Raw genomic sequence first — 12,812 nt, 5'->3', positions numbered from 1 at the left:
GCTGAAAATCAAGTGTTTCATGTAGTTTATGTGTCTATGTGGTGTTTTTAATATGATTTAAGACAAACCATGTGCAAATTCACGAGTCAACAAGCTATTTAAAGGCATGAAGAAATTATTTTCCCAGAAAAAAAGTTTATATGTGTTATTTTGATTATGAAAGATGAGTTTTAAGGGGTAAAACGATTGACTTCAGGGGGACTTTAAGCTTGTCCGAAGACGCTCGCCTCTAATTTTCCACCCTATTAGAAATGCAGGTCAGTTTTTGATGGGAAAAAACTCCACTGCCTTGAGTGGCCCATGAAATTAAATAATCAGAATGATTATTCAGAGAGGCGAAGTGGAACAAAGTAAAAGAAGGCAAAGGCATCAGGAGAGGGAGGCGTCTCATTCCTCAGCTCCCATCAAAACTAAATGGCCTCCATCTCACACTAAATACTCAATTGTTTGCAATATCTGAGCATGTGAAACTCCTGACCTTCTCATTCGATCATCAATAATGAATATCTCCAGAACACATGCCTATCAGTGTTGTGGGTTTTGCCTTGATGTTATTGGAAATAATTCCCACAAACTGGACAACTCACTAGTGTTATTGTTACTCTAATAAAACCAGCTGGCTTTGTGTGTTATATTCATTTTAACATTCTTAAAGGGATAGTTCACCCAAAAAAGAAAATCCTCTCATCATTTACTCACCCTCGCTTTGTTTCAAACCTGAATGACTTTCTTTCTCCTGCAGAACACAAAAGAAGATATTTTGAAGAATGTCTTTAAGAAAACCGTTTTGGTTCCCATTGACTTCCATGTATTTTTTATCCATACAATGGAAGTCAATGGGAACCAACATTTTACCGTAAAATTGTTACCGTGATTTTTTTTTACAGCAGTTTAACCACTTTTTTGCTTTTATAAAAAAGCCCCATCGGGCATGTAACAACAGTATGCTGTTTTTTGGCTACGAGAGTTTTATCATCTTTAAAGCAGGCGATAATTGCTAGCATTTTATTTTCCCAAACAGCTTTAAATGTGGCTCATCCAATCCGATTTTCGATATAGAAATATTTTAGGGTACATTTACACAACAATGAAACACAAATTGCGGTTTTTCGGGTACAGACGAGCATGTTGTCAAAACAATCCACATTCACACGGATCCGTGAAAACTAAAAACGCCGTATTCTGCTGTCAGGCCAGTAGATGGCGATGTACTTTGTGAAGAAACACCGAACACGTAACACACATGTGCATGACGTCGCTGTTTTCACATATGTACACGGAGACAATTTTAGGGTTGCACTTTGAAACACGTTTTTAAAAGTTTTTTTTTTTCAGGCCCCAAAATGGCGTTGTCGTGTAAATGAACGGCTAAAACGCATAAAATGTTTTCAGTTTTTAATTTAAAACAGTGACCCCTAATAACGCTCTTCTGCCAAAACATAACAGCATTGTTATTTTAGTATCTGTGTTAGTTTTATTAATATTATTATTTTTTTATTTTTAGTTTTCATGTTAATTTTAGTTACATTTTTTACTTTTCGATCTCTTTATGAACTTTTGAAGCATGAAGTGGTAGTTGTGTAGCTGTCAATGGAGGGACAGGTTCATTTAATTAAAAATACGTTAATTTGTGTTCTGAAGATGAACGAATGTCTTACGGGTTTGGAACGACATGAGGGAGAGTAATTACTGACAGGATTTTCATTTTTGGGTGAACTATCCCTTTAAGTTCTTTTAACTAATATGAGCTTTTCGATTTCTTTAATAGCTTCAGTTAACCATAATAACCCTGCATCACTGAGGTCAACATCGCTGTTCAAGTTCGATAACATTTTTAGGGATGCACCGATATGAATATTTTGGCTGATACCAATAACCGATAATTTTTTTATATCTGAAAGCCGATAACCGATATATTGGCCGATAAATCTAAATCCAATTTTTATATAATTTTTGAGAGCCTGATTACAAAAACAAAAGTCTCACCATTAAAAGCAACATCCCAAACACAATTATAATGTTCTCATGATAATTGTATGTAGCCGATATGACAGACTTGCGCTGCACATTGAACTGTATTTTCCTTTTTTGAAGTGATTTCAATCATATTTCAAGCAATTCAAAACTATGTTGAACAGTGCGCATCTGAAGCGTCTCAGCTGAAGGAAATATTCCATTATTTATCGGCTTTAATATATCGGCTAAATTTTCAGGCCGATAACGATAACATTAAAAATGAACATATATCGGCCGATACCGATATTATGGTAGCCGATATATCATGCATCCCTAATATAAACATACAAGTGAAACTCGAAAAATTTTAATATCGTGCAAAAGTTATAATTTTGATGATTATGGCGTACAGCTTATGAAAACCCCAAATTCAAAATCTCAGAAAATTAGAATATTACATGAAATCAATAAAAAAAAAAGGATTTTAAATACAGAAATGTCGGCCCTCTGAAAAGTATAATCATGCATATGTATATAGAACATATACTAAATATATTAGTTTCACCTTTTAATTTGAATTACTGAAATACATGAACTTTTGCACGATATTCAAATTTTTGGGGTTTCACCTGTATATTAATATTTCAGCTTTTCAGATATTAGCAGACCATAGTTACTCCTGCATCACAGGAGGTCAACATCGCTATCAAGTTTGATCAAACTTTCATGCACTAGTTTACAAAACCCAAGCGCTCGTTCACCATGGCCTGCAGACTGCCGTGTGTGTGCAGCGCTCCTTTGGGTCGTCCCGTGGTGCCGCTGGTGTAGATGAGCATCGCTGGTCTCTCAGCCCAATCCGAGACGTCCTCGGGCAACATCTGTGTGTCCTCAAACTGAAGAGCATCTAAAGTGGTGGGAATCTGTAGGCAGGGCAGCCCTAGTTTCTGGGCCAAGGGCTCGAGGGTATCAATAAAAGGTTCTCCGGCGACCAACAGCGAGCTTTGGGAGTCTAAAATGACATATTCCAGCTCATTTAGAGGATGTTTTCTGTATAGGGGAACTGATATGCCACCACACATCCATGACGCCCACTGAGCCACGGTGTAAGATGCGTCGTTGGCACACAGAAATGAGATTCGCTCGCCCTTCAGGTCTCCTGATTGACAGGCGAGAGCTTTGGTAATGAGTCCCGCCAGGCTTTTGCTGTTTTTGTAGAGGGAGCTGTAGGTGTGGCTCCCGCTGTGATCCATAATGGCCACATTGTCTCCATACGCAGACACTCTGGAGAAAACAGGAGCGATTCTCCCGAGAGCTGGAGAGGGTTTGTGGATGGCTCTCTGATGCACTACATTTCCCAGAAGCCACTTCAGGGCTCTTCTGCCAGCTTTACAGTGAGAGCAGCTCCAGAAAGACATCATAGCGTTTCATCCGTCTAAACTTGGGACAATCAAATGAAAGAAAAGCACATTTTAAAGGGATAGTTCACCCAAAAATGAGAATTACTGTCATTATTACTCTCCCTCATGTCGTTCCAAACCTGTACGACTTTCATTCATATACATTTGCTGATATAAAAGTAGATTGATCTTTACCATATTTATGGAAGGGCCAGTAAAAATGCTGACAGGAAAAGTAAGAATCTTTAATGTTAAATCCTGTGTTGTCAGTAATGTCTATTATGTGGCTATTTTTAATCATTGTTTTCGTTTATATGGACTGTGTATTAAAGGGAAAATAAATTTTTTTTAAAAAGCAAATTTTAAAAGGAGAGTTTACCCAAAAAGTAGCCCTCATGTTGTTTCAAACCTGTAAGACTTCCGCTCATCTTCGGAACACAAATTAATATATTTTTGATGTAATCCGAGAGCTTTCTGTCCCTCCATTGACAGTCTACGCAACTACCGTACTTGACGCTTCAAAAATGTCATAAAGAGATTGTAAAACTAATCCATATGAATTGAGAGGTTTAGTCCAAATTTTCTTAAATATACTCGATCGCTTTATATGATAAACAGATTTAAATTATGCTTTTTTTTCACACTTGATCTTTTTTTCCCTCAACATTTCTTATTTGTATTTTTAAAAAAATATTAAAAACAATATCATAACATTAATTAATGCACTAGTGTAAATTATTTAATTTGATTGGTAACAGCCCCATAGTGTCTTATTATTCGAATTTATTTGTTGATCAAATTTAAGAATTTAAAATGAAAGATGAAGCATAAATTGAATAAGATTAGACCGGGGGGAAAATGTTGAGCCCTAATGTGTGAGATCGGTTGATGAATGTTTATATGTGAATAAAAGCCTTAATTAAATCTATTCATCATATAAAAAGCAAAAGGAAATTTGGACTAAACCTCTCAATACATATGGATTAGTTTTACGATCTCTTTATGAACTTTTTAAAGCCTTCAAGAACGAAACGATGAATGAAAGTCTTAGGGATTAGAACGACATGAGGGTGAGTAAATAATGACAGAATTTACATTTTTGTGTGAACTATTCCTTTAATATAAGTCCATATTAATGAAAACAATTATTAAAAATAGCCAAATAATAGGCTCACAACACAGGATTTAACATGAAAGATTCTTACTTTTACTGTCAGCATTTTCACTGGCCCTTACATAAATATGATCAAAATTATCAAACTATTTTTATGTAAGAAATGTTTTATTTTGATGATCTACTTTAGACATTCTACTCACTTATCAACTACATGAGAAGTTATTAGAGTATTAGTAGACTGATTAATATCTGCTAACACTTTATTTTGACGATCCACTTTAGACATTTATTAACTACAAGTAACTTTACAAATACATGTCAACTAGCAGTCATTATAGTATTAGACTTTTAGGGTTCGTGTTAATAGAATAAGTTGACATTCAAGTTCAAAAGTTACTTATAGTCAGTATATTGTCTAAAGTGGACTATCGAAATAAAATGTAATCGCTCCTTTTTTATTATTAAAGATAACTTTACCTTTATTATTCATTCGTTCAGTCATTATCTTTCACAAACAGCACTATGGACCCCAAGCATAATAAAAGTAACGTTAAATCTCAAAACAACAGTGGTGCCATAAAACATATAATTCCGCATTTCTTAGGCTTCTAAAGACTCGCTAATCGAAAGGTTATTCTTTATAATGTTTTCTGATGTCGCTACGCATAAAATCATAACATAACTATAATACTTTCCTCAAACATACATGCAGAATGATGCGTTTCTTACCTAAAGTCATACTGAAGACGGTGCGCCGTATAAATGAATCCGTGTGGAAATCGAAGCGAAGCGGAACCTTTATCTAAAGGACCTTGTCCTTGTGTCTTTTATTTTGCATTTTACAAGGCACAGTGCCACCCCAATATCTTTAGATTTTATTTTAGCTTTTAACTTGCGATTAAAAACAATGGGAAAGTGTTTTCATTAAAATGTTATGTTTGTTTTCATTAGAGACTTGAATGAAGATTACCTTGGTTTAGTGAAATGAATATAATCAGGTAGAAATTATTAGCATTTTTAGGCATGTTAGGAATGCTAAAAATATATATATACAATGAAATAACAACAATACAGTTTTTTAAAAAGTATGTTTTTCGCTGAAAAGTCAAATACGTAATACTCAGACATAAAATAAAAGGAACATCTATGAGACAGACAGACAGATGGACTAAAGCTGGTGAGTATTGACATCTAAGCTTGCATGTGTTTTGCCATCACACTGTTATCACCCAAGCTTCATCATGCCAACTGGTTTTGGCATCAGCTCACAGCACGGGCACACTTAGCCACCAGCTGGCAGTCGCGGGCCTCAAATAAGAATTGTTCAGACATGGCACTCATTCAAAAAGTTCTCACTTCCCTAAACCCCTCCGTGGTAAATAGGGATGGCATGTTCCTGCAAAACTGAAAGCTTTGTCTGAGAATCTCCCCTCCGGTTTGAGAAGTAGTATCGTCAACGAGCGATCCATTCACAATCACAGAAAGAGCTGGAAGCGAGGACACCCTCCTTAAGGCGTTAAACGCTCAACAGATCATTGATTCTGAACGCTTTGCTTTGTATTGCATGTGATGCAGACGTTTCGATGGAGCGCCCTTGTTTCGTGAGGATTTTCTTTTTTGGATGGAATCAGGCTTGGATCCCGGCATGTTCCTGGTACAAATTTTTGAAATTCCAGCTGCTCTTCAAACATATCAGATTGGATTGGATTGGAAAGAAGACCGAAAGCTGACCGAAGAACAGAAGACAACCCGGTGAGCGTATGTTTGACGCGCAGCTATACGATGGCTATCCGCCAGCCCTGTATCTTCTCGGTCGTGGTGTTAGCAACTAGCATGTCCGGCAGTGGGCGCCAACTCCGCATTGGGTTGGCCAAGGATTCGCTGAAAAATGTGGGAGATGAGATGAGAGAAGCCCCCTCTTTTCGGAAAGATTCAGAGAGTGAGTAGGGAACGAAAATCAAGGGGTGTTCCAAAAACATGTGTCAGGTTGGCACCAGATGAGAATGCCTTGGCAAGCGCCTCGCTCTCCCCCTCTTGCCCCTCTTTAAACACATGGCACGTTGACGGCAGCATCTGGCTGCGTTGACTCTCAGCAGCTGCGCTTTGTCTATGCCAGTTGGGATGCTTGGCACTGCCACTTCATCAACTACCTGTGGCTTCTCCTGGGCGTGAAGCGGGCGATGAATTATTTGGTGCTGCAGCTGCAAACTTGACTTCGTTCCAAGAGATACAGTTGTGTAAACACGTGCTAGACTCATGGCACACATAAACAAATGCTTTGCATACTTGGGCAACTTGCATACAGGAGGACAACTCTGCATCTGGGCTTAGTTTATTCAACATTGGGCGTCTGGTCTCTTGAGGAAGTTCACAACATTACTACATACAAACCTTTGTACTCTATTATACAAGGAAATACTGCTTTTTGCCCATTTTTTTCTGAACAAACCATGAAAGAGTGAGACGAAGCCTTTTTTTGTACTACTTGAAAAGCTTTGTGGAATTTATTGACTATATTATATGAAAAATACCCCCCTTTTCCTGGATTATTCCATGTGAGTTCCCCAGGGTTCGCTACTGGGTCCTATTATGTTCAATATTTATTCTATTGCTCTCCTTAATTGTAAGTCGCTTTAAGGATTAAATGTAAATATAACATTTGTTGAAATTGTTGAAGACTGTGCCAAGCTACCCTAATGCTGCTTTCCAGCTGTGCCAAAATGTGTGGTTTACAATGGACTGCTACCAAAAACACATCTGAGGAATTTGTTGACTATAATATATGAAAGAGACACCCTTTTCCTGGATTATTCCATGTGAGTTCCCCAGGGTTCACTACTGGGTCCTATTATGTTCCATGTTTATTCTGTAACACTTGTTGTATTAAATAAGAGATAATATGTCACGTTTCCCCAATGCTGCGATCCAGCTGTGCCAAAATGTGTGGTTTGCAATGGACTGCTACCAAAAACACATGTGAGGAATTTGTTGACTATAATATATGAAAAATACCCCCCTTTCCTGGGTTATTCCATGTGAGTTCCCCAGGGTTCGCTACTGGGTCCTATTATGTTCCATTTATTTATATTTACATTTATGTAAATATAAATGTAAATATAAACATTATGTTCCATTTAAATGTTATATTTACATTTAATCCTGCTACTTAAAACATGTCTGAGGAATTTGTTGACTACAATATATGAAAAATACCCCCCTTTCCTGGATTATTCCATGTGAGTTCCCCAGGGTTCGCTACTGGGTCCTATCATGTTCCATGTTTATTCTGTAACACTTGTTGTATTAAATAAGAGATAATGTGTCACGTTTCCCCAATGCTGCGATCCAGCTGTGCCAAAATGTGTGGTTTGCAATGGACTGCTACTTAAAACAGGTCTTCCCATGTTGGATTTCCTAGGATTTTCCTCAACTCCGTTGTTCAGACATATCAGCGCTCTAAAGCAGTTGCAAGCTTTCCTCATTTGGAAAGCATCATTCGCTCTCTCCAGGGGTAACTGTCATGTTCTTTAAATTTTGCAAAAGTTCATGACCTCCAGAGGATCTCTGACATCGCAGCCTTTTAATAAAACAACGAACTCTGCTCTATTCGAGAGGAACGGGGGGAGTACTTACATCAGAGTGGAGCCGCTAAGGCAACATCAAGCAGCAAAAACATGTCAAGCTTTGTTTTTTAAGTTAACTAGACATCCGTTGTGTTCTGAGGCCTGACATCCGCAGAGCCACGCGACCCAGATTGGATTGAATTTACAGGTTTTGTTTTTTAGTTTTGTAAATGGAGACAGATTATATCTGTCAGGATTCAAAGACAGCAGTTTTCTTTTTTGTTCAGCTTCTGGTGACCCACTGGGAGTTTGGCTCCATCTGTGCCAGCCTGACCCAGTTTAGCCCACGGCCACGTCCAACTGTTCAATGTCTCGAGCATATGTGCAGTTGCAGGGGGATAAGCGATCCTCACCGCGCGGGATCGAGGAAAACGCGTTGCAGACATGACACTGGACCCGACTCCAGTCGGCCTTTTTCCCAGAGCATATGTCAGGATCAGGGCTGGCCTTCAGGACCCAAACATTGGAGTTATTCTGCTTTGAAAACCGAATGGTTTGACATTTTTGCGTTTGGGGATGTTTTGCTTTTGAATCTTGATTTGTGGTGAATGTTAATTTGAGAGAGGGAGAGATACTGTACTCCCCATACATAACATGATGGTAACACTTCACAATAAGGTTCACTAGTTAACATTAGTTAGCATGAACTAATAATGAACTGCACTCATACGGCATGCATCAATCTAAGATAATATTAATTTAAACATTTACTAATACTTGATTAAAATCTTGTTAACATTAGTAAATGCACTGTGAACTAACATGAACAAACAATGAACAGCTGTATTTTTATTAACTAACATGAACAATGATTAATAAATACAATAACAAATGTATTGCTCATAGTTAGTTCATGCATTAACTAATGATATCTAATGAACCTTATTGTAAAGTGTTACCCATGATAAAGCAGCAAGAAGTAAAAATATCATTGGTCCTAAATCCTCCTCCTTAAAATTATACAGTAAATGTGATATATATTCTGATTGGCTGTGATTGAGTCATGTTTCATAGCAGTTACAGTGTGGAAAGATAAATTGTTTGTCACTAGAAGCTTGGATAACGCTTTAGATTACAGCACGGAAAGTACTGCGTAATAAAATGAAGTTACAGCTTACCTTTCGGTAAGTATAGTGTACCTATGAAGTACGTTCGTGTAGGTATAAGGGAACAATATGTAAAGATTGGGGAATAAAGGGGTAATGTGTTGTAAATCTGTTTTGAATTATTATTATTTTCAGTCAGTGATATCAGATTGTATATGTATTTTCATTGTACCCAGTAACTTCATGGAACAAGAGTATTTTTCCCCAGTAATTAAGGAAAAAATAAACTTGCAATATTTTTAGTTTTACCCAAACTTAATCAGTGCACTTTTGCTATTAAAAAAAACCCAGTATAAATGCAAATGTTCCCATAAATGTTTTAAAAACCCTTTATGTATTGCCTTGATACACTATTACAACAAAAAGCCACGCCGTGTATGTATTATAATAGTAGAATAAACACCCCTTAGTTCTAAAATACTTACATTATGAATAATTTGTTCATTTTCCTGGTTGTTACGCCTTTATTTCCCAAACTTTGCATTGTTCCCTTATACTTATACATGTAAGTACTTTACACTATAATTATTGAAAGTTATGCTGTAAATTTGTTTTACTAACGCAGAACTTTCCGGGCTGTAATGGAAAGCGTTACCGAAGCTCGTCACATTGTGTGTGGGAAAGAACGAGAACATTATCCGTAATTTTGTCAGCACTGATTTAAGGGTAAAATGAAGCCTGTAAACAAGACCCTGTGATCTAAAAATTATATGATCAACAAGTTATGACAACATTGCTTTTAACTCATCAAAATAAGTTAATTTTCAAAAAAAAATTATAAGTTATACAATATTCAACTATTTTTTTAAAGTCAGTTTAATGTATTTTCATTTGAGGTGACTTAAACACCTAAGTTGGTTGTACTTAAAAATTTAAGTTTGCAATTTTTTTTTTTTTTTTTACAGTGGCACAGTCAAAAATGTAAGACCAATAAATCATGTTTTATCTCATCCCCCCGGATTGTGTGCATGCAGTTCATCAATTACAAACCTCAAGTTACATGTGTGCATGAAAACTGGGTCCTAACAGGCTTTGGGGTCGGGGTAACAGACCTCTAGCATTATCTGCATTAGCCAGCGCAGATGGAGAGAAAGAAGCAGGGCTTCCCCGATAACCAGGACAGTGAAACTGGCACTATTGGCAGCTAGGCAGATGTGTGGACGGTATCGGTGCCAAAGCTGGTGCCCGCTGGGAGCAGAGTGTTAGATGCACATATGGGTCCTCATGCTGGTGTTCAGCTGATGCAGCAAGACGGATATTACAGAAGCAGCTCTCAGTCAGGCCGTGGCTCCTATCCGACACCCTATTTCAACAGAGATAACTGCATTTGAACAAAACATGAGCGATGCGTGCTCGTGCAAAACTGCTGCTGCCATCCGGGGGCGTTATGGGTGACTGTCAGAGTATTGAAATTAGTTGCTAAGCTGTTCTGAGTGGATGGAGTTGCAAAGATTCATAGTAGTGTGTTTCCCGTACAACGCTATAACTTTTGCTTCACTATCATATGATGCATCGTTGAAGACATTAACTAGCTAGTCACGACTGTTTCCCGAAACTATTGTCGCAAATTGGTCGTTCATCCACGTTGGTTAATGATGTCACGCATGTGATAACTACTTTTAATGAGTCTATTTGAGATGGAATTAATGTTTTGCTATAAATTACAGACATGCATCTGAGGACTATATCTCATTTTTATCAGTTATTTCACTTTATTTCCAGATTCACTCATCGGCTCGTTCTCACGTAGAGCTCGTTCACACATGCAATAAACGACGCTTTAAATCTCTTGACAATCTAAAAGATGTAAATGACATTTGAATGTTTCCAAATATGTATAAAAGATACAGATTGTGATGAATGAATTTGGTTATTTTGCTCTAGATAAGGATGTATTGAGTCCACACGTCATGCAAACATGAAACTCTGCTTCTAACCGCAGGTCGAGAGTGTCGCTACAAACACACAACTCTGCGATGCTGTTTGCGAATGTCGATTTCAATCCGTGTTTTTGAGACTGTCTTTGGTTTTGTATAGGGACAAGAACCTCATAAGAAACCGCTAATGATATTCATCACAAATGTCTGATTTGCTGAGGACTGATTCTTGAAACCCAGATTGGGCGTTTGCTCTGTGTTTCACAGTCAGTCTCTGCTGGCCATTACCGTCCTCATGGCACTCCAGTTTACTGATAGTCTCGCTCTAATGAGTTATTGATCCACTCTGTTTTCTCTTTGCTTTCTTTCGAGGCAACGGAAATGACTGCACAGGAGAGACAATCAGGGCTTTCCCAATCCAACTTCCAATGTCCTCTTTAGACCGGCACTAGTTCTGCAGGTCACAACAACAACAACAACAAAGAAAGAAAGAAAATTGCAAGCGGTTTGTTTTGAAATAATGATAGTGATCGACGTGTTTTGGGGCTGTTTTACACATCACAGATGTTCATTTGCATTTGTAGAGAGATGGCAGAACTCGTGTGGTTCTGAACCCAGCAATGTCAAGCGTGTGCATGGAAATTAAGGATGATTTATCATGCACAGTCACTAGATTTGCTACCATCTATTCTATGGCTTTTAACATTTGTGATTTGTAATTCATGACCAATCAAATTGCATGTGGTCAAAGAACAAAATGGAGGAGAACTGTTTTCCTGAGTTCGTTCTAAGACCAATTTTATAGGAATGTAAATGCCATTTTTAATAATTTCGTAAAGCATTTTTTGAAAATTTGTAGGATTATTGTTTTTAGATTTATTTCGATAGTCCACTTTAGACATTTCCCTAACTACACTTTGCAAATACATGTCAACTAGCAGTCATTTTGTTTTCGCAAGTGACAACAGTGACCAGTTCTAACGCAATGGCAAAAGTTTGAGCAAAGCATGAAACTGTTCTGTTCTGTTCTGAACACTACTGACCAAAACATGTGTCAACTTGTGTAAATGTTAAACATGACGGTTCATGCAAGTCGATGAGATTAATCAATGTAACTCCACAACAACTACATATATTTCTCCACTAACCATTCAGAAACGTCTTAAAGTGAAACTCTTCCTGAGTCTCTGTACGGCTGCACTCGCTGCTGGTTATGTCTGAGATTTTGGATGAGTGAGATTCGCCTGTTTTGTTATTGCCGGAGTATCCGAAGCTCGTTTGCATTTAAAGGGACACACACAAAAACGTTTTTGCTCACACCCAAAAAGTGTCCATTTTAACATGCTATAAAAATGATCTTTTCAGGTATTTTGAGCTGAAATTTCACAGACACATTCTGGGAACACCATAGATTTATATTACATCTTGTGAAAAGGGGCATAATATGTCACCTTTAATGCAGGACTCGACATCAAGCCGGATAAGTAAATCAATCATTCACTTGTCTAAAAAAAAAAAAGGATTTGTTGTTGTGTAAATCTAATTTATTCTGAAGAAATAGTCTCATCTGTGTTCTATCAGCTTTGACATATTTAAATCTGCATATTTGTGATATAAACTTATGTGTGCATCATCTTTCATTTTAAATTCTTAAATTTGATTTTATCAATACATTTAATTTAAAAAGACACCGTGGGGCTGTTACCAAAATAATTTACACTGAAAAATTGTATTAT

The 12,812-nt window shown here is 37.3% G+C and overlaps 1 protein-coding gene across 2 annotated transcripts in view; it reads right to left on the bottom strand.

Moving 5' to 3' along the window:
* LOC130070416 (malonate--CoA ligase ACSF3, mitochondrial-like) overlaps window positions 1–3,428 on the bottom strand; it is a 182,057-nt gene extending 178,629 nt beyond the window's left edge. The window contains exon 1 of one of the 2 annotated variants that reach the window (XM_056234791.1): window positions 2,718–3,428. In XM_056234791.1, coding sequence (XP_056090766.1) covers window positions 2,718–3,374 — 657 coding nt within the window. In that variant the 5' untranslated portion in view covers window positions 3,375–3,428. The remainder of the gene's footprint in view (window positions 1–2,717) is intronic. The other variant, XM_056234792.1, reaches the window with a different exon arrangement.
* Window positions 3,429–12,812: the final 9,384 nt, after the last annotated feature.

This window comes from Rhinichthys klamathensis, unplaced genomic scaffold (genome assembly GCF_029890125.1).
Source record: "Rhinichthys klamathensis goyatoka isolate OS25496 unplaced genomic scaffold, OSU_Roscu_1.1 h1tg000406l_1, whole genome shotgun sequence".
Lineage (NCBI taxonomy): Eukaryota > Metazoa > Chordata > Actinopteri > Cypriniformes > Leuciscidae > Rhinichthys > Rhinichthys klamathensis.
The sequence above is the reverse complement of the archived record's forward strand: the minus strand, read 5'-3'. Positions and strand labels throughout refer to the sequence as shown.